General features: G+C 38.7%; 3 protein-coding genes across 4 annotated transcripts in view; 1 reads left to right on the top strand and 2 right to left on the bottom strand.

The window, feature by feature from the left end:
- Window positions 1-3: 3 nt before the first annotated feature.
- On the bottom strand, window positions 4-5,640 carry dnaaf10 (dynein axonemal assembly factor 10). Its single transcript, XM_074676508.1, has 8 exons — window positions 5,329-5,640; window positions 4,718-4,818; window positions 3,776-3,906; window positions 3,584-3,685; window positions 3,260-3,375; window positions 2,656-2,790; window positions 1,651-1,748; window positions 4-755 (listed from the first exon to the last, which is right to left on the bottom strand). The coding sequence occupies exons 1-8, from the start codon at window positions 5,512-5,514 to the stop codon at window positions 548-550; spliced, it is 1,077 nt and encodes a 358-aa protein (XP_074532609.1). The 5' UTR covers window positions 5,515-5,640; the 3' UTR covers window positions 4-547.
- A 181-nt stretch (window positions 5,641-5,821) lies between these two features.
- Window positions 5,822-8,631, top strand: pno1 (partner of NOB1 homolog). Of its 2 annotated transcripts, XM_074676510.1 has the most exons (8): window positions 5,822-6,123; window positions 6,886-7,032; window positions 7,140-7,223; window positions 7,355-7,415; window positions 7,536-7,653; window positions 8,083-8,153; window positions 8,285-8,352; window positions 8,457-8,631. In XM_074676510.1, the coding sequence occupies exons 1-7, from the start codon at window positions 5,926-5,928 to the stop codon at window positions 8,350-8,352; spliced, it is 747 nt and encodes a 248-aa protein (XP_074532611.1). In that variant the 5' UTR covers window positions 5,822-5,925; the 3' UTR covers window positions 8,457-8,631. The 2 variants fall into 2 exon arrangements, with proteins under 2 accessions (XP_074532611.1, XP_074532610.1); XM_074676509.1 differs by having other exon boundaries at window positions 8,285-8,630.
- Window positions 8,632-8,747: 116 nt separating this feature from the next.
- Window positions 8,748-27,201, bottom strand: part of LOC141794749 (calcineurin subunit B type 1) — a 32,297-nt gene continuing 13,843 nt past the window's right edge. The window contains exons 3-6 of the mRNA XM_074675224.1: window positions 15,732-15,908; window positions 14,225-14,284; window positions 13,246-13,430; window positions 8,748-11,041 (exon numbers count right to left, since the gene is read on the bottom strand). Coding sequence (XP_074531325.1) covers window positions 10,994-11,041; window positions 13,246-13,430; window positions 14,225-14,284; window positions 15,732-15,908 — 470 coding nt within the window. The 3' untranslated portion in view covers window positions 8,748-10,993. The remainder of the gene's footprint in view (window positions 11,042-13,245; window positions 13,431-14,224; window positions 14,285-15,731; window positions 15,909-27,201) is intronic.

Raw genomic sequence — 27,201 nt, 5'->3', positions numbered from 1 at the left:
AAAGGCACATTTAATTTGGAAGGAAGAAAAACAGTTGTCAATCAGAACGACCTATCAAAAAATTCATTATAGACAAAACCAAAGCTCAGTTGAAGTGCAACGAAGCAGGGGTGTTTCACAAAAATGAAAATAGACAAAGGAAGTAAACATCATCCTTAGTTTGATATCCACCGACAAAGGCAGGATGACTTATTTCTACCATCACTCCACCATTTTCTCTGCATGGCTCAGCCAAGCTTCAGGTATTAATCAGGGTTAAAATTTACAGATAGTTATTGATCATCACTACAACAACAGACTTAATTATTTATTTGACTTGCGTGGATTTCAGTTAAAATAGGTCTAAGGCTGAGTATCAAATATAGAAAAGTTAGACAGGCAGCTGCCAAAACTTACATTAGGAAGTTGTTGAATGTTTGAATAAAGACTCCCCGGCACCACAGAACGGCAGTGGCTTATACACTAGTGATGCATTTCTGCAAATGTGACTCACGCCTCCTCAAGCTGCACAGATCCACATCGTCAGTCTTTGTTGTGGTCCACTTTCTCACACCACATTAAGTTTGGTGACAATGAGGACTCGGACAGACTGATCAAAGCCAGAACACACACACAGGCCCTGCTTGTCAGGGCTCCAGTCCAGGCTGGCAATTGGCTGAGTAGACACAGTGACATTCTGTAAGAGGTTGACGGAGCCAGCTACGCCCACATCTGCACCATCAGAGTCTTTCTTGCTTCTTTGAGCGGGATACTCGCTAAAAATGAAATGGAACATGGAAACATCAGTATATAGTTTACTACACAGCAGAGGTGGGAGAAAGTCATTGTTTGGCAAGTCTCAAGTAAGTCTCAAGTCCTTAAACCCAAGTCTCAAGTCAAGTCTCAAGTAAAGACGTGCAAGTCCAAGTCGAGTCTCAAGTAAAGAGAAGACAAGTCAAGTCTGAAGTCATAGGCTTAAAACTTTTGAGTCCTTTCAAATCATAAGCACTTTTTTTACCAAATAATATGTAATTTTAACAAATAATCTATCTAACTTGACCAGTACGATTAATGTATTTTGGGGTGCTTTATTTTTCAGATAAAATGTGACCAGCGTTACAGAACTTGATGACAGAAAAAGAGTGCTGACATGGCATTCCGAAAACAATGAGTGCTCAGCGCTGCAACAACAAATGAACTTTTGAAAGTGTGGTCATTTTGTGATGTGATAATTCATTTTAACTCATCTAATGTGTGTGTGTGCTGAATGTGTATATATGCAGGGTGTGTAAGTGGATATATAGGGTTAGTGTGTGTAAGTGAAGATGTTGGACTGGTTAACATTAGGTTTAAGGTGTTATTACCAGTCCTTAACCTCCAGTTATGTGTTAAAGTTTCAGTCTTACTGAAAATTTGAAGTATTTCAAGTCATCACGCTAAAGTCAGAGTCAAGTCCCGAGTCACTGATGTCGAAGTCCAAGTCGAGTTGCAAGTCTTTGATGATATTGTCAAGTAGAGTCCAAAGTCATCAAAATTGTGACTTGAGTCTGACTCGAGTCTAAGTCACATGACTCGAGTCCACACCTCTGCTACACATAGGTCGTGATAAACACATGTACTGTCTCTTAAAATGGGACAAAAGTGGTTTTACATAAAATATGAATTACTTACTATTTCCAAAGATGTAGGTTGCCTGCTCCCCCTGCAGTCATAAAGATGTCTCTGTTTTGGGGCAAATGCTTCACCTGCCAGATGGTCGACTTATGGGCCTGAAAAAATAAAATTAAAAAGGAATAATTTCCTTCTCAAAGCAATCAATTTAAGAATAGTGCTGATCTTTGTGTTGTTTTATGAGACTTGGAGAGATCTATTTTTTCCCTTTTGCATTATATTTATGTACCCACTGTTTATTGTTATATTATTGCTTTGTTCTTTTGTCTCAGTTTAAATAAAAACAGGGATTTTTTTTTACACATGAAGAACATAATAAGATCTTTTTTTCTTTTGTTTCCAGAGAGAATGTGAAAAAGCAGTACATAAATGAATTGACAGTAAGGTAAAAATAAAATCAAATTATCTGCGTTAACCAAGATTAACAGCAAATGGGGTGTTCAGGTACCACAAACCAGAAATCACCCCAACACTCACCTGCAGATTAGACATGTTTTTTATATCTTAAAAACAGAGAAACTGTATACAGATTTTTTTGTGTAAGAATCTTTCTGTGTGGCTTTGTTTTAAATATTATAAAGTATCTGGTGGAGTCTTACAATTCAAAGTGAAAGATGCTGATGTGCCACCTGCTCATAACTCAGAAAAACATGAAAAATATTTGGAAAATCAAAGCTTCTGATTACAAGAACCAGCGACCACTGGGTGAGCCTGACTCGATGCACATTTCAGTGTGTTTTCTGGGATTTACAACAAATAGGCGTGCTTCTCTTCCTTCATAAGCCCACTGTAATCTTTGGCTGGTGTTACAAAACCACAGAAAATGTTAGGCAAACACAATCTCAAACAGTTCCAGCTGTGAAAATGGTCAGAAAAAAAGAGCACCCCCATTTCCTTCTCTGCCACACTAATGTAAAAATAACAATAACAATAATAACCTTCTGACATTTTCCCCGTACATGGGAGCCAAATATACATCTGGCTTTTGCCGCCCATGTCAATTACCTTTTCGGAAACAGAGGCGAAGCCCTTGGTGGGGTGCTGGGTTCTCATGTCAAAAACATGGAACTTTCCCTCCAGTGAGGTGGCTACCAGTTTGTTCATGTTGATGTCTTTCCTGTCAAACTCCACAGCACATACCTGGCCATGATGTCAGAAAAAATAACAGTCAGTCCAAGAAACTTTCACATGGTTTCACACACACTGTTTCCCCACGTTGTAGAAGGTGTTGAAATGGACAAAATGACCCCAGGCTGGTTTAGCTACATTCAAATGATGATGAGTAATAACAAATGTGATCAGCGTAGAGCTTTTGCATGATGTGTGAGGAGCTTATGTAAAGTCTACATGAAGCTAGGGTGCCATTTTCCTGTTCCCACACATAGCTGTTTTTGTCCACCTCTGGAGTCTGTTCTAAATACAAGCTTTACTTTTGTTTTCTAAAGTTGATTAAATCCCTGTCAGATTGAAATGTTCTTATTGTGGTGCTACACTGGCTAAATGAAACAAACATCAGCAACTCAACAAAAAAAGCACAAAGCAGAGCCACAGGAGCTGTCAAAACCACTTCTTGGCACACATGCATGACCACAAAAAGCATCAAGCTCACCCCATTTTTAATGTTGGTTTCCCACCGTAGAGACATATTCCGCAAGTCAAAGAGTTTAATGTCTCCGTTGTCGTAACCAGCACACACACAGCGGTCCTGATCATTAAAGGCATGGCCTGACAGAAGAGAAAAATAATGAAAGTTCATAATTCATGATATAGCAACTCTCTCGTGATTGTGTTTTAATTTTGGATCAAGACAGAATGTGTTTACACTACAACGATGTTCCCGTGTATATTTGGGAGAAGGTGCCAAACTGTTCTGTTTTTGTTCAAGAGCAGCCAATGTAACTTTAGGAAGCTTAAAACACAGTTTCTCACACACCAAATGCAACAGTCCAGCAGTCCCTCTTGGTTTCTCCTTCCATTGGCTCCATGTTGGCTACAGGTGAATCCTTCTGTCGTGGATCCCACACCTTTACTGTCCCTGAAACATCAGAGGGAATGTATGCTCTATCATTATTATGGTAGCAACTGTTCTGAAAAGGTTTTTTAAATAATCATTTGATATGTGTACCATCTCTGCTTCCAGTGACTATCTCAGGTGCACCATCACCAATCCCCAGACCACCGACTCCGTCAATGCTGTTCACGATCTCTTTGTGGGCCCTGACAGAGTACACTGGTACCTCAGGCATCTCCAGATTCCTGTGCAGAAATGAATCCAGTGGATCAGTCAGTGTGAACTTACTTTTATTTCAGTCCAACAGCATTTCTACTTTTCAAACTAGAGGTTTTGTCTACATGAACTTTATACACATGTGGTCTGTGATAAAAGCCTTTGCATTTATTTTCACACCATGACTGATAAAACTTAAATAGGGATCTAGGGATGCACGATATTGGATTTTTGCCAATATCCGATATGCCGATATATCGAAACCCCTTTTGGCCGATACCGATACCGATAATCACAAGTTTGTTTGTTTTTTTCACTGTAAAAAAGCTAAGTCTATCCAGTACTGTAATTTAAATGTTACTCTTATTGTGACGGTCTTATTTGTTTAAGAAACACACATAAAACAAGACAAAAAACATTTGATTTTACCATAAATAAGAAATGAATTATTTTTTCAAACTCAAGACACTCAGTATTGAAATACAGAAAAATAATTTCTTTAGATCACATGAACTTGCATGTATTTGTAATGCATTTTTAAACATAACCAAGTTGCATTTGATTATTTTAGAGCTACTGTAACAACCTGGTGACAGTCGCAGAGCTCTGCAGTGCAAATAAATGAAGTGCTACATTTTATTTAAGGAGCTTATTTTTCAGATGGAAAATAATAATAATCCTAACTGAATAGCACCTTATCGGCTGTGCATATCGGCAGAAATTTTCATATCTGCCGATACCCATAAACGTGTTTTTAAGCTTTTATCAGCCTATACCGATATTGTGCCGATAATATCGTGCATCCCTATAGGGATCTGTCTGTGGATGTTGATTACGCACCATATACTGAGATTTCCTTCAAAGTCCCCTGTTGCTATGTGTCTTTGTTGAAGAGAAGTGGCACCAAATGTCCCACATTTTATGGGTTTGGGTTTTTCTACCTGACACAGGAAAAAAAAAGGAAAGGAAAGTGCAACAAGTAGTTATACAAAAAAAATGAAGGAACACTGTAAATGTGTAGAAGGAGCTTGTTGAGATGACAAAAATGTAATAAGATGTCACTGATATGACAGACAATTGGCCGTCTAAACGATATAGTAAGTGGACCCATGGCTTTTGGGGGGCATAATTTTAAGTCTGTTGGGTGTAGAGACTGTTAACTGTTAAAGCTGGGTCCCGGTGGGTTGTTTATTAGTGCTCTGTTGCGAACATTTTTACACATAATATATATTACATACACTTCATTGTGAATACGCTAAGGTAATGTCCTAGCATCATCGTAGAACAATATCCGTGTTACTTGTTGCTATGGAGACAACTGAGACACATCTAGGATTCTAGTCTACATGCTAACTTAGCTAACCAAAACCCACACTGTTTCCATCATTTCTCTCTGTCAGAAAAGGAAAAGACAGCAAAAAAAGATTGTATATTAGTTAGGTGTTGTCTACCTCTTTGATAAGTTGAGCCTCCCCGTGCTGCACTTCATATATTTGCATTACTCCAGTTCCTCTAGGAAAGTTCCCAAGGCAGACAAACTTTGCGCTGCAAGGAATCCATTTAGTGTCAAACACTGTGTAGTTCAAACTCTTTTGGATGTGCGCAATGATCTGAGGCTTTGATAGTGGCGATGACATAGCTGCTATTGTAGGATATAAGTGTTATTCCAAATGATTTTAGCATTAACTAAACTGCAATGATGTTCACTGCCAAAATAAACTACTGTGGGCAGACCCTCCTACTGCCGAGCTGAGCGTGAGACTGCCTCGTGAGATGCCTGATCAAATGTTCATACATCTGGTTAGGATTTTGAAAACCTGAGACAAACCGGTAATAAATGTGTATATTTTATCCTTTTAATATTGTTGTGGTAAATGAATGAGACATTTTGGTCAGCTTTAGGGAATGTATATGTTTTTTGTTTTCTACTGGCGACGGCCGTACGGCCCGATAGGTCCTTTTCGTTGCACGAGGATACCCTCATGCCTCAGTAGCCGTCGCCAGCTTGAAGTTAGAGTGCGTATTTTGATATAAAACTCATCTCTGGGATGGATTGTGATAAAAGTACAACCCCAGAGGCGGACTCTGCCATTGAGGTTAGAAATGATGAGGACAGCTTCACAAAAGTAAAGTCTAAAAAGACTCAAAAACGAAAACGAGAACAAGATGTGGCGGACATGGACACAGAGGGACCCGTGGCGAGCAAGCGGCCGCAGTTCCCCCCAATCTCAGGCGAAAAATTAAAGGTAATTTTGAAATAGCATGGTGTGTGTTTTATGTCGGTAGTATTGGATTTAAATGCGGAGAAGTTGTTTGGTATGTTGTGTCATTTTATGTGGTTAGGCTGTGAACTGTGGTGCGCTTGCGCAGTAGTATCTCATAACAGCAGTCCTTTTAACTACAGTACGTTTTACTTGCTCACAACAGGGAAGAAACACGTTGTGCTGTTTCTGTATACACTTTTAGTCATTATTTAGTCATTTTGGGTTGCGAAAGTTTTATGAATTTTACTTCTTGATTCTTGACAACTTTGTGAACTAAACAACCACAATACAATAACTTTCCAAATGCATAGCATTTGTTGAGCTCTTGAAATATTGCGAAAACCTACCTTGTGAGCCTACGTATACGCAGTGCATTCTGTAGTAACCTAATTCACCCAGTACTTAAAGTTCACATGTGTAGTTTTTCAATTGTTTTGAAATAGACTGAATTTAACCATAATGCTTCCTTATAAACTAAAAAGCAAACTAGAGCGTCAACTGAGAAAACGACTTAACATCATAGTTAGACGTGTCTCCAGCTTCTGGCAGGCTTTTACCACGGTTCAAGGCAAAGTTTCTTATTCATCACCACCTCTAACTGAAACTGAAAGAGTACATGAGGAGATTTTTGACACAAAAAAATGAAACACTTAAAGAAAAAAAACAATATTGGTTTACAGCTGAGTTGAGATAACATGTAGTGTTTGTCAGGATTGTAAATTAATTTGTTGATTGTTGTTCCAGGGTCCAGATGAGATGCGCAAAATCCCTGTCCCAGCTCACAGATACACCCCACTGAAGGACAACTGGCTCAAAATTTTCACACCAATAGTGGAAAATCTACAGCTTCAAGTTAGATTTAACCTCAAAACCAGGAATGTTGAAATTAAGGCAAGTTTTATCAGTAATTTTGAGCACTGATAATGCGTACATCAATACTCTTCGTTGGTGCCCTCCCTGGTGTGTTTAATGTGTGTGTTCTTACCTCCTTCTGTCAGACTTGCAAAGAAACACAGGACATTGGCTCCCTCACAAAAGCAGCAGATTTTGTCAGAGCATTTGTACTGGGCTTCCAGGTTGAAGTGAGTAAACCAATAAAAGCTTCAGCCACAGTTTTACATCTGACAGCAAGTGGTCTGGTTTTACTTTGAATATATTTAAAAAACAATTTTTCATTCTGATCAGTGATTCACTCACTCACTCTCTCCTCTAGGATGCTCTGGCTCTGATCAGATTAGATGAACTCTTCCTTGAAACCTTTGATGTCACTGATGGTAAGAGAGTACTGACCTAGTCAATTTGGTCATTTTCTTTTTTTGAGCACTTCCCTGAAAAAAAACATCAGATTGCATGTTCCCCCATTCAGATGTGCTCTCTGTTATTCTTCTGTGCAGTAAAACCTCTGAAGGGAGACCACTTATCCAGAGCCATCGGAAGAGTAGCCGGAAAAGGGGGAAAAACCAAATTCACCATTGAAAATGTCACAAAAACTCGCATTGTGCTCGCAGACACGTGAGTCATTTTGTACTTTTCCTCTAACTGTTGTCATTTGTGTGTTATCATGATAATCCTGGGAATTTTAATGACTAGAAATAACTAAATAATGATTTGTTTTATCAGTCATTTGACTGATTTTTTAAAAGTATTTCAGCGGTAGAAAGATAGACCCTTACTGCCATGGCAACAAGTACAAAAAACAATTACAATTTACAGTTCACCTTTTTAGTTGCACTGACAAGTTAAGCAGTTATAGCTGCATCATTTACAGTGGTCTCTTCCTTATAAGACTGTGCTGCCAAGGAATTAGGGAATTTTTATAAACTGTTGCAACATAATGACCAGTCAGGATCAAGTTTTCAACACAGTTATATCATGTGTATTGCCCCTTGTGTCGTCAAACTGAAGCACTGCATTAAACTCCCCTGACTTGTCTCTGAACAGGAAAGTTCATATTTTAGGATCTTTCCAGAACATCAAGATGGCCAGGACAGCGATATGCAACTTAATTTTAGGTAAGCAAAATATTGTTCTGTTGACAACAGTCATGATCAGATGGTTGATAGATGTGTTTGGAGCTGAGCTCTTTGAATCTATCTGTGGCTGAGGAATGACCTTTTAAAACCCCTTTTTTCAACCCCTCCAGGAAGTCCACCTTCAAAGGTTTACGGTAACATCAGGGTGGTGGCGAGCCGGACAGCTGAGAGATTCTGAAAGATCTGAAATAACTGCTCTGTGTATTTATCAATTTACCCCTGTTTGCTGATTATAATCCCACTGTGGTCCATGTTGATAAGATGGATCTGTTTGGACTGACACCTCTGAGTTCCCTGTTATATGGCCTCCTGTTTGAAGCTATCTGCCAGTATCATGGATACACATTTTGGATCACTTAACCCAGAAACATCAAGTTGAGTCCTAATACTTGCATAAACCAAGTGTAATTTACTGTAAGCATAAGTCTGTGTAAATAAAAAAATAGCTCAATTCTCAGTGGGAATGTGTCCTGGTTTTTTCATTATTAGATAAAGTTTGAACTTTTTACTTCATCACATTCAGAAACAAATAAAGGTTTCACAAAAGTTACTGAAAATTCATTAGTTTCAACATTTCAAAGTTTGTTTAAATTTTATTTAATTTTCATACAGTATCAAGTTTCCAACAGTCCCACAGCATAAGATGCAGCATGCAGAAAAAGGGAAAATAAAAGGTTTTCAAACTTAAATCTTTCAGATATCCCCACACAAACTAAAATGAACCCAAGTCCCTCAGAGTAAAAGAAGCACTTACAAACTAAAGCGTGGTCTGAACTATACAGAGAACAGAGAGCCAGAACTGCATTTAACAAATACTTATATACATAAGAAAGAAAAAAACATCAAAAGTTCCCCTTTAAGCAGAGTACAGTGTGTGGCAGTTTGAGACAGGATCAGATATGCAACTTTTACTGGAATAGAAGCATCTGGCTGACCCAGGTAAAATACAAAAAAGTTACATGTAGTTCAGTTCATTTGGATTACCTTTCATAATATGTGTACATTTACCAAAGTTTGGCAACATCCATATTGTATACCATTAAATTCTTAAATATATTAACATCACCATCCATGTGTAAACAAGAGGATTATTTCAAAAAGTTGATCTACATGCACAACAAAAATATATTTCCATGTCATGCAAGCACAGGGAGGCCCAAGCCGTGCAGAGCTTTGGGATTAAGAGACGACGGTGCGCTCCAGAATCATGTCTGACTGAAAACTTCTGTTCAAACCAGCAGTTAACCTCCAAAACAAGACAAAAAGCTTTTTTTTCCTCCTGCGACGCCATTTATCTAGAAAGCATTTTTCTCTTTGATGTTAAAATTCTGTTGTATTTATGCTTTTCTCCCTGATGGTTTAAGTTGTTGTGAGAGGGAGAAATGAAGTAACTTTGCAGAAAAATAGTGGGAGAGGAAGCCAACTTTTGAAATGTACACTTTCAAAATATAAACAAACTACAATATACAGTCTATCCCATTGCACTCTGATGATGCCAACATAAAGATTTTAAGTGTTCTTGTTAGGCCACAGAAAGCGACCCATCCTGCACTGTACTGTAAAAAGGTAAGTATTCAGAAGGGCTCATGTGAAGCAGAGGCAAAGCCTTCTCCTCTCGCTGTCAGAGAGGATGAACACAAATTGATTACCTAATATACACATATTAGTTAAAAAACGCTGCCTGCAGATAAGTCTCTTAAATTGCTATACACTAGCACAAACGGTGTATAATCTCACCATTATTCACTCTCATACTATTCCTCTTTGTTTTTAGCCAGGTCCATCCAGCCTCTCCTCTGACTACTCAACCAAAGTCTTGAAATAAACTCTCTGTCTTTCATGACTCTTTTGGAGTGCAGAGCTGTTCTTTGCATTACAGATTGTCTTTTGGATGCACACTGAAATGCAAATATGCTTCAACAAGAGTAAACCATGTTTCAGTTTGCAGCCACAGATTATTTTGGAAAGACATTTTCTTGGCATTTAATTATCTACCTAGAATTTCATGACAGGAAAAACAAAGATTATTTTAAACAATATAAACACATTCTTAAGCATGAATCAAACTAGCAACCTTATCACAAAAAAACAGGAGTATCTTTGCTAAGAGTTACCAAAGCTGCTTCACAGGTGTAATCCAAAACATTGTATGTGGAAGCAAAAATGGAGGACAAAGTGTCAGCAAATCTGAAATTTTGTTAACAGTAGGAAATGTCAAAATGATCGACAGCGGTGATGATAGGTAATAACTCAGACTGGTTTCTGGATATGTTCTGGTTGGCACTTCATACCCTACTTTCTAGTTGTACTGTAAGTCAAGTGTTCAAATACTATACACTTCCCCTCACAAAACAACCAAAGATATACTTTTATTTTTTTTCTTTATAAAAGACAAGAACAAAAAAAATAAATATCAAAAATAAAAATTACCAAAAAAAAAAAAAAGAAGATGAAATATGAACACGCCAACCAGGCTCTTCACTGCGCCCTCTTTCCCCAACTGTCCCCCCCCTCTCATCCACAATCAGAGATGCTCGTGCCAATGACAAAGAGATGTCCTTCAGTCTCTTAAAGTGCTACGACCGGGTTATCGAGAGGACTTACAGTTCAATAACACTTCAAAGTTGGCTTCGCAAGGCCTGTGGTTTTACAAAGAAAAAGTAGCTTCACAGCGAGAGAGAGAGAGAAAGAGAGAGAGAGAGAGAATACTTCCATTGAGTTACACAGAGAGCGTTTTGCCGGACGTGAGCAGATTTTCAGAGATGGTGGAGAAAGCGAGTGTTGAGGAGGACAGGGGGAGACAGCGAGTGGAGGAGCGCTCACACGTCCACCACCATCTTTTTGTGTATATCAAGACCTCCAACCACCTGGAAGAAGAACAAAGAGAGGAGAGGTGATCAGAGTGTCGGTGTGAAATACAGCACAGTACAATTTATTGCACTTAGGTACTTTAGTTTCAAGGTCCTGTAATGCCCCTTTTTATAGCATCAGATGATGTTCAGTTCCAACCAAGGTTATAATAGTTAACTAAAACGAAACTAAAAACAAAAACTAAAATTTAAAATACATTGCAGTTAACTCAAACTAATAAAAACTAGAAAAGAAAACAAAAATGATAAGTAAACTAAAACTGTATCTTGTGTTCACAAAACTAACTGAAACTAACTAAAGTTATAGAGAAAACGCCCTTAGTTTTAGTTTTTGACAATGTTAATAGCCTTTAGGATTTGAATTAATCCGACACATTTTCCCAACCAATTTTACGACAGTTTTCGGCAGTTGTCAGTGCCGTACGGCACCATCATAGCAACGTACTGGGACGTGCTTGTTTACTGCACTGACAGGCTGTGCTCTGTGCTGCGACCAAACGTAGTGGAGCAATGAATCAGAGCTTCTGTAATAATTTAATTTCATGTGAGTCTGACTTTTATTGTTTTTAAGTCTGTCTTTCTTGTTAGAGTCCAACTTTCTGAAGATTTAAGCTCATATTATATTGTTTTATACAGTTTTTGTTAATATTATTTTTTATGTAATTTAGGTTAACATTATTTTTTATATACCTTTTGTATTAAGTTTATATTATTTTCATGTCTTTAAGGCAGCAGCCAACAGTTCAGTATCAGCATTGACTGAGCAGTGAGCACTATGTTGGACTTGAAAATAAACAGTATGACAAAATATTTACTCTGACCTTTTTGAATCCTGCACCTGGTTAATAAGGTATGAAAAACTAAAACTAAACTAAACTAAGCCTTGTTGCAAAAATCAAAACTAAATAAAAACTAGAATGCCTGCTCTGAAACTAATTAAAACTAAACTTTAATGGGGAAAAAAAATCAAAACTAACTAAAACTAAACTATAATGACAAATACCAAGTGTCCCTGTATGCCATGTAAATCAAAGCACAATATTCAGGCCTTGGAGCTCCTAATCTCAAAGGAACAAATATGTAATGGATGTTATTGATTATACCAGTGTTAATAAAAATGTCTTTCCCAACAAAAAATAAAGAATTATATGAAATATATCCTGAATCTCATGGGGTGGCAGCGCAAGCCAGACTGAAATCATATTATATGGTCTCATCCCTGAACCTTCAAGAGCCCTTTTATTGAAATTAGGATCTGTTGTTCTCCTACACTGTCCTGCAAATACACTCTTTAAAGGATGAGAGCCTCTCAGATCAAGGCTTCAGAAACACAGTCATCAAATGTGGTCTCTGTGTGTGTGTCAGAGTGACGAAGGTGCTTTTCATTCTCAGAAACTATCTCATAAAAAAGCTGGTTCCACTGGGGTCCAACACGAGCCTCTTGAATCCAAAAGGAGATTATTAAGGTCATGAACATCAGTAAAACAGAAATGTGATGGTAGATTAGCAAAATGTTTCTCTTCAGTCTTTTAAAGAAGAATTATTTAAGGGTTCATGTGGAATGGTTCAATCATTTTTAATTGGCTGAAGGCTCAAGTAATTTCTCATATTTCTGCAGCAGACAAAAGAGGGAGCCTTTTCTGGTGCCTGGATCTACCGTGACTACATCAGTAATTCATCCTTCACCTAAAATACTTCACTCCCATCTTTTTGACATGGCCCTGACCCATGAACCCAGATTGAAATTTAAGTCTCTCCTGAAGAATCCAAAAGCTCTTCAAAAAGGATGTTAAATGAATTCTTTCATATCTTCTCGATTCAATGAATGCTGAGTCTGGCAGTTAAAAAGGAGGAGTTGACAGCAGACTGATCCTCTTGAGTGTGAGCTGAAAATGTATCTTTTCATCCTTTTCTCACCCTCAAAAATTATTTTACATCCTTGTTTGAACAAATCAAACTCCTATCTCTGAGCACTCGAATCCCAATTCTGTCCCTACTTAAATATTCACCTGTTTCATGGGTTTAAAGAGAAATGTCAGCCCTTCTCAGTGTATTTTAACAGCATGTGTAAAAGTACTGCTCTCCAACCTTAGAAAAAAGGCTGTTTGTCAAGTTTTTTGCCCTTTTGACATTTGCTTTCACCACAACAAGCTGCATCAGCATTAACCTCCCCATAACAGCCCAGGAGAGCTCAGACTTACAGCACAGAACTCTTCAAAGGATATCCTGCCATCTCCGTCCTTGTCTGCATTGATAATAGTCTTGTCCACGATCTGCTGGAGCTGTGTGTCCTTCAGGTTATTGCCCACCATCATCTTCAGCACCTGAAAGAGTTCGCCGTTTGAGATGTAGCCGTCTTTGTCCATGTCGTAGATCCTGAAAGCGACTGCAGTGCGGGGTGTGGCGTGAGGAAAGGGGGAAAGGAGGACATAAGCCAGGAGAACCAGTCAGTTTCACAGTAACACCATGATCTGGGGCAGACTGACAGTAATGTCTGTAATGCTCATTTACTAGAAGTACTTCCCTAAATTCTGACACTTTTATCAACTCTAAAATCTTGTGCAATCCAAAACAAAAGCCCTTATTTAAACAGGCTGTACGTTTGTCACACTTGTATGACTAAAAGCTGCTGCATCTCAACTTTCTTTCAGTCTCTTTGTTTTGATGGATGATGGGTGATTGCCTGCTTCTAGAGACAAAAGTGAAGAGAGGCTTGAACAGAAGTCGCATGGTTCCTTCTTAAGGGGCATAAATTAAAACATGGCTGCGGAGCTTTAGACTTTGTATGTGTAACTCTTATCAAGTTATACAGGAAGTAAACAATCAAGCAGGAAGAAGGAAATGAAAAAGAGGAAAGATTCTGGTTTGGTAAAGATTGAAATCTAGAAAACTTGACCTAACCTGGCTGTGATGTAAAAAAGTTTAAATATATATATATATATATATATATATATGGGAATTCTCAGATTTTTTTTTGGTTGATTAACTTCGTAAACTCCTCATCATTCACACTTTACTGCCTGGATGAGTTTTCTTGTTTTTGCAGCATGGTGAGATGACACAAGCACTACAGAGAACACACAGGAGACTGCTGGTTTCAGTCCCACAGCAGCAGAACGAGAGACGATCTGTGCCGCCTCTGTCCATGTGTGCTTTTGATGAAGAGGTAAAGGAACTCACATCGAAGCTTCTGTTCTTTGTCGCCCTTGACGCTGAACTGCGAGACTCCCTCGATGAATTCTGAGAGGATGGGGAGAAAAACAATCAGACAGCAGGTTTTGGAGCTGATCAGGCTATCGCACGACAAAAGTGCTGATGTAAACTTGATGACAGGATGTGAGTGTGTTCTATGTTGCATTTATCTTACAACTCTGTCACACAAAGACTGATACGAAGGAAGCTTTGATCATCTATTGAGAAGTTAAGTTACTGCTACAAAATATGAATGAACACTGGCCTGCGCTACAGTAGTAAAAACTCACATGTAAATAAGAACTATTTATTCAAAATCAAGTGTTTTTAAAAGGTTCAGTCTGAGCTCTGTTTGCTACTGTGTCAATTGTGGGCTAAGTTCTTGTCCCGGTCGACCCCCAATTTTAATGATACTCGTCGAGCACTTGTGTGAGGACACTTTCATGCTGCTGATTTACATAGAGGTAAATAAGAATACTTGTTATCACAAATGTATTTTTTTCAACTCCTTTGTTTTTTTATCATTTCTGGTAGACATTTCAGTGTAAAGTAAGTCTCCAGTAGCAGATGATTTCTGCTTTAAGCTGTAATGGTATAAACGTGACATTGCTTTACACTAGCGCTGTCAGGCGATTAAAAAAATTAATCTAATTAATTACAGGATTTGTAATTAATTAATCTAATTAATCGCATTTTAATCTCATATCTGCTTAAGGTCCCAAAACAAAGAATTGAAATTCCAGGACATTAAAATTACATTAAAAGACATTAAAAAAACATTTAAAAATAAGGTGGGAATATATACAACACAAGTTAAGGTACCCTGAGGCATAAGGAACACATGAAAAAAGTTTTATGGTTCTATCTTTACAAAATCTGTACAGCCCTGCACCTAAGATAAGCTGATTTGATTTTTAGGACGGTTTTTGCTTCAAATCACTCTCGCTTCCCCCTGGTTTAAAGCATGTGTGTTACATTCAGGGACCGTCGGAAATTTGAAAATCTGACGAGAACATCACTATTTCCAAGTATGAAAAACGGTTTGTAATTGCCAGACATTTGAAAATAAGTGCGTCTTTGAACGCCCCGCGGGTTTGGATCCAGATTTATCTGCATTCATTTTAATAACGTGTTAATTTGCGGTGTAATTAATTCATCTAATTAACGCGTTAAAATGAAAGCCCTACTTTAAACATAAAACTTTACAATCAATAACATCAACATTTCAGCCAAATATACAGAGAATGTTGTGAACACTGTTTGTTGTTTTCCTTTCATTTCTCAAGTTTCAGAAAAGCTCAAGTTTTGACAACTGTTTTATCTTAGTCTCTAACTTGGTAACTCCAATTTTACAGATGCATTAAATTCATTCTGAGTGTGGTATTCCTGAAGGGCAGAAGATCTTTGTTGCCATTTCAGAAAAATTATAACAGTCCCAAAAACCTTTTTTGCATGAATTAAATTAAAGCTGTTAAAAGCAAAAAGTGAGTCTTACCTTTAAAGTCCACCTCTCCATTCCCGTCTGTGTCAAATATGTCGATAACCCTCTGCACCAGCGGATTCTGTTGCAGCTCCGGCAGGGACATGAACTCCTCCACGCTGAGAGAGCCAGAGTTATCTAGGTCGAGTTTCTTAAACCTCTTCCCTAGCCGCTTAATCTCATCAGCATCGACTGGACAGAGACAAAAATGAAAGAGAGAGAAGATCCAAATGAGAAACTGGACATTTGCATGAAGTTTTTATGCATCTGCTGCATCATACTAACTGAAAAATAACAGAGCAATAACAAGTTTTGAGGTGGACTGAGTTAGTGCACCAAAAGCGCCCTCAGTCCAACCAAAGGAGGGAGGAGGCAGGACTTAAAGTGACTCATAACTTGATTTATCAGCAGCAACATTGTCGAACAGAAAAAGACCCAAAACACTTAAATGTCCTCACCAACATCTGCATGAAAAGCAGCCCCAAATTTTGGTTCATCTAGGTCAAGGGCAGTACTTCTGAGCTGCACAGAACTTTGCTGATTGCTCCAAGCTGTAGACCTACAATCCCAATACTGTTCCAGGGAGACCAGAAATGTGTGCAAAAATAAAGTACAGACAGTCTCTGTGCCGCCTTGGACTACTGCTGTGAGAGAAACCATAAAAAAAAGAGGAGCAACAAAGAAAACAACTTGATGTAAACTTACAGTTCTTGTTTTCTGCTGGTGCTTTCTTATTGGAAGAGGTCTGGATCTTTCGCTCCCCTGCCATAACAAGCAAGCCGATGATAACTACCTACTCTCTGTGCTGAACAATGATGAGGTGTAATCCAGCAAGCAATAACAAAGCCAGTTATCAGTTACTATATAAGCTCATTCACACGTGGTCACATGACCCCATCAGCCAACCACACATACACTTTGCTTTGCTTTAATCTGGGGTCCTAACTGACACTATGGGCAATCTATTACTCTTAATACAAGGCTTTTAGATTTATGAGACTTGGATTGACCCTCCTAAGAACAACGGGTTCAGATTAGCACCAGGAATAGATAAGACAGAGGAATCACTATGTGCATCATAAATCACCAAGAATATTCCAATAATAAAAGCAAAAAGATAAAAACACGCCAAATCTAATGAGAGAAATGTGACAAAAAAATTCACAAAATACAAAAGGAAACAACAAGATTGTTGAGTGTCTTTACAATATAATGAAAAGAGAAAAAGATATAGACGGATGTAGATTGTGTTTTGGGTTTCACACGCTCAGAAATGCTTTCCTGTTTCAGCTCAATGACTAATCAGAGTGTGACCAAGGTGGAGGAGAAAAGGAGGAAAGAAAGTACAAAAGACAGATTGAGAAAGAGAGCATTGGTCCAAACACAACCACAGGCAACAGACTCTGAGCCGGTCACAACAAAACTCTGAGTGATCTAAGAGCCATTTGCCTCTATGATCTGCTGTAGTCCCACAATGTGTTCACACTGACGTAACTCACCTTGTCTCAGAAAAGATGTAATGCTAATCTGGCCATCTAAACAGAGAATGTAATAACTCTTTCATTAAAGCTGACAGATGTTTTATTAGTCTGAAAGAGTCATAAAATCAACGAGGAATCAAGTTCAACAGCGACAGTGCAGTGAACATTTGAGCTTTATGTGTTGAACTCAGTAACCCTTTAAGTTGAAAATGGATTTGTAGAAGAACATGCATCAAGACAGTCCTGAAGTTCTAGAAAACCTCACTTCACAAGAAAAAAATTCTGTTTACATGTTTAAGGGACATGGAAAAACACTGTAAGACAGTCCCAAAATACTACATTGTTAAAAAAAAACACTGTAAGCTAGCTGGTTGAGAAGTGCTGCTTTCATAACCAGTTTTTCCAACTTTTCAATGCGATTCATTTGATTACATTTGCATTGTGTGATATTAGGGATGCACAATATTGGATTTTTGCCGATATTCGATATGCCGATATATATCGAAACCCCTTTTGGCCGATACCGATACCAATAATCACAAGTTCGTTGTTTTTGTTTTTTTCACTGTAAAGAAAGCGAAGTCTATCCTGTACTGGAATTTATATGTTACTCTTATTGTGACGTCTTATTTGTTTAAGAAACACACATAAAACAAGACAAAAACATTTGATTTTACCATAAATAAGAAATGTATTATTATTTCAAACTCAAGACATTCAGTATTGAAACACAGAAAAATAATTTCTTTAGATCACATGAACTTTAAATGTACAATGCATTTTTAGACATAACCAAGTTGCATTTGATTATTTTAGAGCTACTGTAACAACCTGGTGACAGACACAGAGCTCTGCAGTGCAAATAAATGAAGTGCTACATTTTATTTAAGGAGCTTATTTTTCAGATGGAAAATAATAATAATCCTAACTTAATAGCACCTTATCGGCTGTGCATATCGGCAGAAATTTTCATATCTGCCGATACTGATAAACGTGTTTTTAAGCTTTTATCAGCCGATATCGATATTGTGCCGATAATATGGTGCATCCCTATGTGATATTAAAAAAAAAAAAGAAAGAAATTGGAGAAGACATTGTAAGGCCAAAGTATTGTCTAGTGGTTCAGTCATCACGGTAAAGACAACCTGCTCTAGTGCAAAGTGATCATCAGAATGAGGGAGAAAGTAGGGGTGGGAGAAAAAATTGAAATATATCTGGATCATTTGTTTGACAATACCAAAATCAAATTTTTTTATTTATTTTTTTTTCAAAAAAAAAAATTCTTCATTTCGGTTTATAAACTGGATTGGAAAAAAGTTACCACTTTTCTCCAGCAGAGGGTAAAATGTTTCTCTGTGACTCACGTGTTGTGCATTTTATGGCTCCTGATATAGTCTGTAGACATTATCATCATCATTTAAGTTTTTCACATGCTCTGGTGTTAAAAAGCAAACTGAAAATTGCAAAAATTGTAAATATTGAATAATCGCAATTTAAATTGAATCGGCACCCCAGAAACTGTAACAGAATCAAATCACAAGAATTGTATATCGTCCCAGCACTAGGAGACAGGTGATTTAAGTGACTCTGAACATGGCGTTTGGTGCCAGAGGGAATCCAACCTGGTACTGGCGAGGTGTGCTGACTACATTGGCTGATGAGTGTATGTGTGAATCGTGTTAACAATAAAAAAAATCTCTAATTATGCTTTCATTTAATGCCAAAATGTGTCACTCATCATGACTTTTTGCTCTGAACAATGTAAAGAAAATGTTATTCAGAAGCATGCTGTAACACACTTCATCTGACACCAGTCACTGTGGAGTGGAGTTTACTGGCCTTGTATGCTTTTGTAGGCAACATGAATCAGCATTAATTTGAAAATATTTCACATGGCTCAAAACCTCACAAGAGCTTTATACAGTAAGTTTACCATTTAACCGTGGAGACACGGTAAGATCAGTCTTTTAACTAGATTAAACACAGACAGAGACATCCGGATAACATGACTTTGTTAAGATGAATTTTAATTGCTTATCCTTACACGACTGCAGCACTCTGATCATCTGGGAAATTCTTGGTTTCTTCATGGATTATCTTCTTAATGTGTGCCTTTCTGTGCTGCACCTGGTAAATGTAATTTGTTATCCAAAAGCTGCTCAGCTTGTTGATTACCAAGCATTTTTCCACTCTGAATCAGGATGAAACCACTTCAGCAGATAACACGTCTGCTAGTTTCTGTCTCATTTCAAGGTTTTTAGTTGTTGTTTTTTTTTGCAGCTCCAGCTGATTGCTTTGCTGGTTTACAAGTTTGTGTTTATGTTCCTGACAACTCCTGATGCATCATGAATCTGCTCACTCAAAATCTGATACACACCGCAGGGTTTCTGTGTCCACAAGGTGCGAGTTATCAGAGCCGAGCACACGGCTGTCCTCTGACACAAAACACTTCCTTATCAGCGGCCGCCTGCTTCCTGTTCACAGCACACAACACCAGCTGGGCACAGAGCTGTACAGGCTGTAAGAGGGACACCGGCGCTGCAGATAAATCAAAGCCCTTCAGTTGAAGTGGTCTGTAGTCAAAGTCAGTCAAGTCTTTGTGGGTGGGAGTACATGTGAGTGTGATTTGGGTTCCTGAAGTGCTTCCTTGAGAAACACACACCCAACATTCTGCAAGCAGGTGTGAAACCAATAAGAGAATAACAGAAGGAGCAGCTCATCCTTTTTCTTTGCTAGTGCTTCGTGATTAAAAGCTTTTCCCAAACATTTTAGGATAGAAGAAAGTCTGCTCCTACATTTGAAACTAGTGCTGTCAGGCAATTAAAAAAAATAATCTAATTAATTACAGGATTTGTAATTAATTAATCTAATTAATCGCATTTTAATCTCATATCTGCTTAAGGTCCCAAAATAAAGAATTTGAATTCCAGGACATTAAAATTACATTAAAAGACATTAAAAAAACATTTAAAAATAAGGTGGGAATATATACAACACAAGTTAAGGTACCCTGAGGCATAAGGAACACATGAAAAAAGTTTTATGGTTCTATCTTTACAAAATCTACACAGTCCTGCACCAAAGATAAGCTGATTTGATTTTTAGGACGGTTTTTGCTTCTGTCACATTTTTACTCAATGTTGACTCAATTTTCACTGCAATATGAACTTCTATACTTCTATGAGGTCAGGAGAACCAGGGCTAAAGGCTAAAAACTGTGAGGAACTATGTACAAAACACTTAATTCAAGTCTTGGATCAAAGAAGAGTGAAGTATTTTCAGTTTTACATGCTCTGAACACACAAACTGTTGCTCATTGGTGCAGAGCAGCCCCAAGCTGAAACATGACACCAGGAAGATGGAAGCAAATTTTCAAAGAATTCTTTAGATTTAAATACAGGACAAATATTGATCATTCAGCGCTTGTTTAATGCAGTAAAGAGTTTAGAATTATCTGTTTTTTACAGAATTGAGCTAGAGCAAATGGTTGATTTTCTGTAGATTTTCAAAAAGGACGTGTGAATAAACGCGATGTGGACGGCAGTCCCCCAAAAATCACTCTCGCTTCCCTCCCTCCTGTTTAAAGGGTGTTGCTGACCTCATGTGTGATACATTCAGGGACCGTTGGAAATTTGAGTATCCGGCGAGAACACCATTTTTTCCAAGTAGGACAAACGGTTTGTAATTGCCAGACATTTAAAAATAAGTGCATCTTTGAACGCCCCGCGGGTTTGGATCCAGATTAATCTGAGTTAATTTTTATAACGTGTTAATTTGCGGTGTAATTAATTTATCTAATTAACGCATTAAAATGACAGCCCTATATGAAACACAACAAATTAAAGTGCAGGGGCTATGCTGGAAACATCTGATCGCTGCTGGTTACATCCTATCTTTGTGTCAGGCACTGCCAAATGAGATGGTATGTGTTTTGTCTCAAATGTCCCAAAACCTGCAGCTTTCTGAGACCTCTTCTCAGTTTCCCAACAAGTAAAAACTCACAGTACAGACCCTAAAAAATGTGACTGATGTATAGATTCTAAGGTAAACCCCTGATGCACGTTGATATAATTATCAGTATGTTGTGATTTTATCTTAAGTCCTTTCAGTAAAAGCAATAAAATGATTCCCTTGATCCACTGCTTTAGATGCCCAAACTGCCACCCTCCTTCAGAAGCAGCCAAGATCTCAGAACACTGTGCAATGACAGGTACCAAACACCATCCAACAATAATAGTGAAGATAATAAGCCAGGAGCTAGGACGGTGTGCTCACAAGTGGAGGAACAGAATTACTTTTCTTTTTTTTTTTTTTTTAAGAGGAACAAAGTGCTGCTGTATTACTGGGCAGCTGTGCTCCTGAAATGTCTGTGCTTGATGGAAAAGTGTTGGCCACAAATATGAGAGCCAGGAGGGACAGCACTGTCACTCTTTTCATCATTCTTTTATTGTTGTATAAATCACTGCTGGTGAGCCCGTGGACATGAAACATTTAATTTTTCTAAGCTCCTTGCCTGGTTTTGACATGTTCCTGCACATTTCTCTTGTTTCTGCACTTAAAAACCTGCATTGTTCGATGTGAAACCTCTCAAAAAGAACCTGCATAATGGACCCTGTTCTTGCTGATCATATTTCTTGCAGAGGAAGAGACAAATGTGTTTTTAACCTCAGCGCTGGGCCATGGCCTTTCTGTTTGAGCCCTTGGCAGCACAGACAGCTGCAGTGAAGTGGGCGAAGCTGCAAACTGACACTCAAATTCACACCTGTGTCCCCTGGTACTAGTTAGAACATAGACAGAGGCGCGGAGGAGCTGCAGGTTTTTCATCTTGAAGTAATAAATCACAGTCAAACCAAATACACTGCTTGTGAATACGAGATTATTCAGCAGCATTTTTTTCAAAGGATGGGAGGAGGATCGGTTTGAGAGAATCAAAAAGAGGTAGGTAGGATAATAGATCTGGAAATGTTTTTCATTTTATGCAACCCCCAAGTGAAAGCCATCAGAAAATGTTCATATGTGAAAGGAACGGTTTTGTGAGAGGACTGCACAGTCATCGAGGCTCCTCACACCGCTATGCTAATGAGACGCTCCGAGGGAGACCCAGTGTAACTGTGAGATGATTATGATAATCTCATATACTCCACCACAAAGCACAACACACACACAGGCGCGCACACACACACACACACACAAACACACTCACATTTATAAAACACTGTATGCACCCTCAACTGTGTTACTAGGCAACTAGAATCTGTTAGCCCCACAAAGTTGCCCACACAAACAGACGCAGACAGGAAAGATGGAGGAACACCAAAACAAGTGTTCATTAAGTAGAAATAAGAACAACATGCATATGCATGTCATCAGCATGCAAGTGGCCTCAGGCGGCTTGAGCTGTGTCTGACACACATGCAACTATTTATAAGAGATACTGCCATGTTAGCCAAACCGCCTTCCTTTGATACCTGATCTATAACGTGTCTTACATGTTCTCTTGAACTGTTTGTGATGCTCTCACTGTATGTTTTGTCTTGTATGATAGCTAACCAGTGATCATAGAGTACCCCTGTATGTTTTGTGATGCTCTCTTCGGCAAAATATTTTAATCTGAAAGTGTAATGTCTTTTTTATGAAGTAGAGAGAGGTACTGTGGTGCTCCACAGATGTCCTGTTTCACCAATCTTGCTCTCCAGGTGTAGGGAAAGATGTTTATTTGGTACACACACACAAAAAATGTTGTTTCTTCAAGCCTGAAGTAGCTCTGTCAGAGAAAATAAATCCTGGGATGCATAAATGATCACTCCTACTTAAAATGGCAATCAAAATATTATTCAAAATATTTGTAAAATCATTTTCATAAGGGGTCGGCCAATACTCGTCATTCAGCTGATTATCTGTAAAGTATTTTACCAACCAGAGATATAACTAAATGATTATAAAGTTCACTACTTTGTAGCTGTGCCTGGTGTGTCTTTGTCTCTGGGTCTGCTTGACTTAACACTTTGAATCCCCTGTCACACCCACAATACTATCTGGTTGGCTGGACGTCAAATGACTGTAGTATCATTGTAACTAGTTAACTGTTAACTCCTTTATAGAGTGCTGAAAGTTTCAGCTTGGATTAAATATTTGCTAAAGCCCTTAAAAAGGCTTTGCGTAGGAGTTTGTAATATGTCAAATTCAAAATATGGAAAAAAAAAATTTCTTGTTTTAATTTTCATAGTATTATAATTTATATTGGTTATGAAAACCAGTTATCCTATTGATAAAATACTACTAATTAATACACCCTAAAAACCAAACAAAACTGTCCTGTTTCAGGGGCAGGAATCCGATTTGATTGATGTTTATTGGGGATATCAGTCTGCGATTGGTGCTTCTCCTCCCCCTCTTTAGAGGCTGCATGTTTTTTTCTTTTACGATCTCCCTATATAGAGCAATAAATTCTTAGTTAATTTCTTCATGCTTGAAGTCCAGATAAAAATTTGGCTTGTTCAATAGACCTTTTGATTTGTAGAGTTTTTTTTTTTTTTTTTTTACAGTTTGCCACTGGATACAACCACACAAACATCTAATTTGTTTAACGAAATGAAATAAACAAACCAGGCTACCTTTCCCCTCAAGTGGGCAAAGCATATCATTGAGACAGATTGCTGTTGGAGAATTAATGAAGCTCAAAGTGTCTGGTTAAACATGTATCTGTATCAGTCGATTTGTAAATGGCTTCAAAGCGCTGCACACCTCTCATTTCCAAAACCTGCAACATCACCACTACATCAGCTAACAGCCAAGTCGTCCATTAAACAGCTGCACTAAATCTGCTCAGTGCCCCTGGTTTTTCCTCCCCGTTTATGTTTAATGATCACAACACAATGTTCCCAAAATGTCATAAATGAATGTGTCCCCCTGAGCATGCTCAGGCCTGTGCACTAATGTAGACTTGTGACTGCAACCAGAACTGGAACAGAGCAGAGGAGGGGCGAGACATAGAGGGAGGAACCCAGTTGGCATGTAGCTGATAATTATAGATAGAGGCTGTGGTTCAGAGCCCCCCAAACACACATGATAAGGTGCTGGGGTGGGTAAACATGAGAAGGTTACATGGCAGCTCAGTAATTATATGAGTTTGACACGTGACACTGTGCCAGTTTGCATAATGGGGATGTACTGAGCCTGCGAGGGTGGAGTGTAGTCAAGGCAACATATCAAAGGACAACAGTGAGCTACAGACAGATGCCAGATGATAATAAATCTGCATATTTCAATTATTATTGTTATAAAGTCATAATGGGTAGTGCTCAGAGAGAGAACTCAGATAAAGACATCTTGTGCTGCTTTGAAGAGTCAAACAAAGAGACACTATTTCATTGCTCTGTGGGAAGAGCACGATCTGACAGTTTGGTATTGTTTGACTTAACGTATCTCAGACTTTGCTGCTCCCATTCTAACCTTAAACCTCCTCAGAGTTTAATTCTCTGTTATACCTTGCTTTCTGTGTCAGTTTCAAAGAAACAATGGTGGGCTCAGTAGTCCCACTGCTGGGACAACATTGAAAGAAGTAATAGGACCGAAACAGTGTCATTGTAAACATCTAGTCAACAGGATAGAGCAGTACAGTGTGTGTGTGTGTGATGTGATGTGGGACTTGTACTTCTGGGTTATAGATCATACTAATCATGTTACGCCCTGATGCTGTGTAAAATCACACACTGGGTCACCAGCACAGACAAAATGACTGGGTTATAGCAGAATTTAAGCATAGAAAGGGCTTCTGTCGCTCAAGTGCAGCAATGTATTACTCTTCAGAACTAAAAGGCTTTTTCTTCAGAATTGTTTTCAACATATCAATACCACACTCTTGCTGACGTTTTGTGAATTAAATAACAAGACATCGGCTTAAAATTCAAGTTGAGTATGAAAAGTAATTGCGGTTTTCATACTGGGAAACATTAGGCAACAGATATTCTTAGGGAGTGCTATGGAGAGAAGGATTATAATGATAGAAAGCCAAAACTGAAATCCAAGAGTCCAGAAAGATGTGCTAATTTCAGACACTAAAAGACAAAACATGACTCCTGAGTTGCTTCTGGTTTCTTGAAATAAGAAAAAAAAATGTCTCTGCACAAAAAACTTCAAAATACATTTTCCATACCTCATGTGTAGTACACATTTCAGGTATAATTCTTTGTTAATATTTTGAAACAAGATATTTTCCAGACTTGTGAGTGAAAGTGGTTCATATTTAAGTCTAGTAAGACAGTTTTTACTAAAAACTAAGAAACACTTGCCCAGGGTCAGGTTCAGGTTATTCTCTCTCATCACCTCAGTCTTATCTCATTTGACCCACTAAGAAGAGAAGGCCATGCGCCAGCAGCAGCAGTGAGCTCACTCCTGCAGTGCTCAGTGCAATAGCCTGATGGCCTCTGATAATGTACAGCTCGCCTGCATGGACTGATCTGAGTCCATGTTCACATATCACAGTGTGTATTTATAGCATTATCATCATGAGAAAACCCCCAACTCAACAAACCAAGAGAGGCTCTGGCTCCCGCCCTCAGGGAAACCCCATAGCAACAAGGAACTCCAGCAAGCCACCCGCCGTTTATTTTAGGCGTCTGCAGACAGGCTCGTGATGGTTTCAGGCTCGCCACTGCATTTCTGTGAGAGCGTGATGTGTTGAGGTGGTTTTATGTGTGTGTGTGGGGGGTGAAGAAGGTGGCAGAACTAAGTGGGCATGTGAATGCACTTTAGCAAAGTGTATTTGGAGGTGTGTGTCCGTGTGGTTTTTGTGTCTAATTATGCACCCACAAGTTGGCCATTAAATTTTACCTGATCTGAGCTTCGCTAAGCAACCGCAGTTCAACACTGCATTAACAACAGGATACAGACTATGCATCCTCTGGCATGAAATTATGACCTTAAGTGTTTCTTACAGAGACCAACCACTTCTCGTTAGTGCAGGTATTCCAGGCATTATCAAACATAGTGCAGCTCCAGTTATGCAGCTGTTTAATGGGTTGGTTCTCGTCTCACTCAGGGCACAAAGGTTGAGGTAAGTTGTTCTGACCAGCAGACTGACGCTAATTTCCTGCCAGCTAATTCTGCCTGCCTGCCTGTCCAAACACTTGATGAGCTGAACAGCTGCTGTCGGCGGAGGGCAAGATACAGGGGGAGGAGGCCAGAGAGAGTTCAAGTCAGAGAGAGGGTGAAAGAAAGTGGTGGACAGAGAGGGGCAAAAGAGGGAGGAAAGAGTCTGGTATATCAAAATACAGAAGAAAGTGATAAGACGAACATAAAGGGTGAGTAAGGGGAAATAGCTACGGGAAGTGATAAAACGGCAGAGAAATAAAGAGACTCAGTGAATATACTAGACTGAATACACAGGTTCAGATCAGGGTCATGTGTTGTCCAAAACCACCGCCACACCCCAGGGTGGCTTAATCCTCTGAGAGTAAGAGCGGGTGCTTGTAGGTCAAGGTTCTGAATCCAGTACTGATGTCTCCATACAGACAGGACACAGCTCTGGCCACTCTGACAACAAGTACAATTTTCAACTTGTCTATTGTTTGTGTGTGTTTTAGTTGAGTTACTGTGTTGCACTCTGTTGTCTCAGGTCACAGCTCACGTCGTGCCTCAAAGAGTTGAAGCACAGAAAGTCTTCTGTCATCCCACAGCTGCTCTGAGATATTTAGTGAATCAATTATTGACAGAAAAAGCAGGCGTACATATTTCTGCAGAAATGCGTATTTTCTGTGCTGAAAACAAGGATATTTAAAGACTTCTGCCCTAAGAGTTACAAATGTTGAACGTGGCACCAAAAATCTTAATAACATACATGTTCCCCACATAACAGAGGGACCTGTCAGTCTCAGTTTTTATTAAACAAAAGCAGCAGTGAAACCATTCAGGACTTGTTTCCTCACAGCACTGCAGAGCTAAATCACACCATTTTCACCTTACTGAGAATGAGAGAAATCTGCATTTCTAAAGCCGCTGTATCA

The sequence above is a fragment of the Halichoeres trimaculatus genome, unplaced genomic scaffold, assembly GCF_033239565.1.
Source record: "Halichoeres trimaculatus isolate MK-OKI-2021-1 unplaced genomic scaffold, fHalTri1.1 fHalTri1_scaffold_8, whole genome shotgun sequence".
NCBI lineage: Eukaryota > Metazoa > Chordata > Actinopteri > Labriformes > Labridae > Halichoeres > Halichoeres trimaculatus.
The sequence above is the reverse complement of the archived record's forward strand: the minus strand, read 5'-3'. Positions and strand labels throughout refer to the sequence as shown.

Coding starts and splice junctions, on each gene's coding strand:
- pno1 (XM_074676510.1), top strand. CDS start 5,926: ATGGATTGTGATAAAAGTACAACCCCAGAGGCGGACTCTGCCATTGAG. Junction 6,124..6,885: donor TCTCAGGCGAAAAATTAAAG/GTAATTTTGAAA, acceptor TTGTTGTTCCAG/GGTCCAGATGAGATGCGCAA. Junction 7,654..8,082: donor CGCATTGTGCTCGCAGACAC/GTGAGTCATTTT, acceptor GTCTCTGAACAG/GAAAGTTCATATTTTAGGAT.
- dnaaf10 (XM_074676508.1), bottom strand. CDS start 5,514: ATGTCATCGCCACTATCAAAGCCTCAGATCATTGCGCACATCCAAAAG. Junction 3,686..3,775: donor AGTCACTGGAAGCAGAGATG/GTACACATATCA, acceptor CTGATGTTTCAG/GGACAGTAAAGGTGTGGGAT. Junction 1,749..2,655: donor TCGCCTCTGTTTCCGAAAAG/GTAATTGACATG, acceptor TTATTTTTTCAG/GCCCATAAGTCGACCATCTG.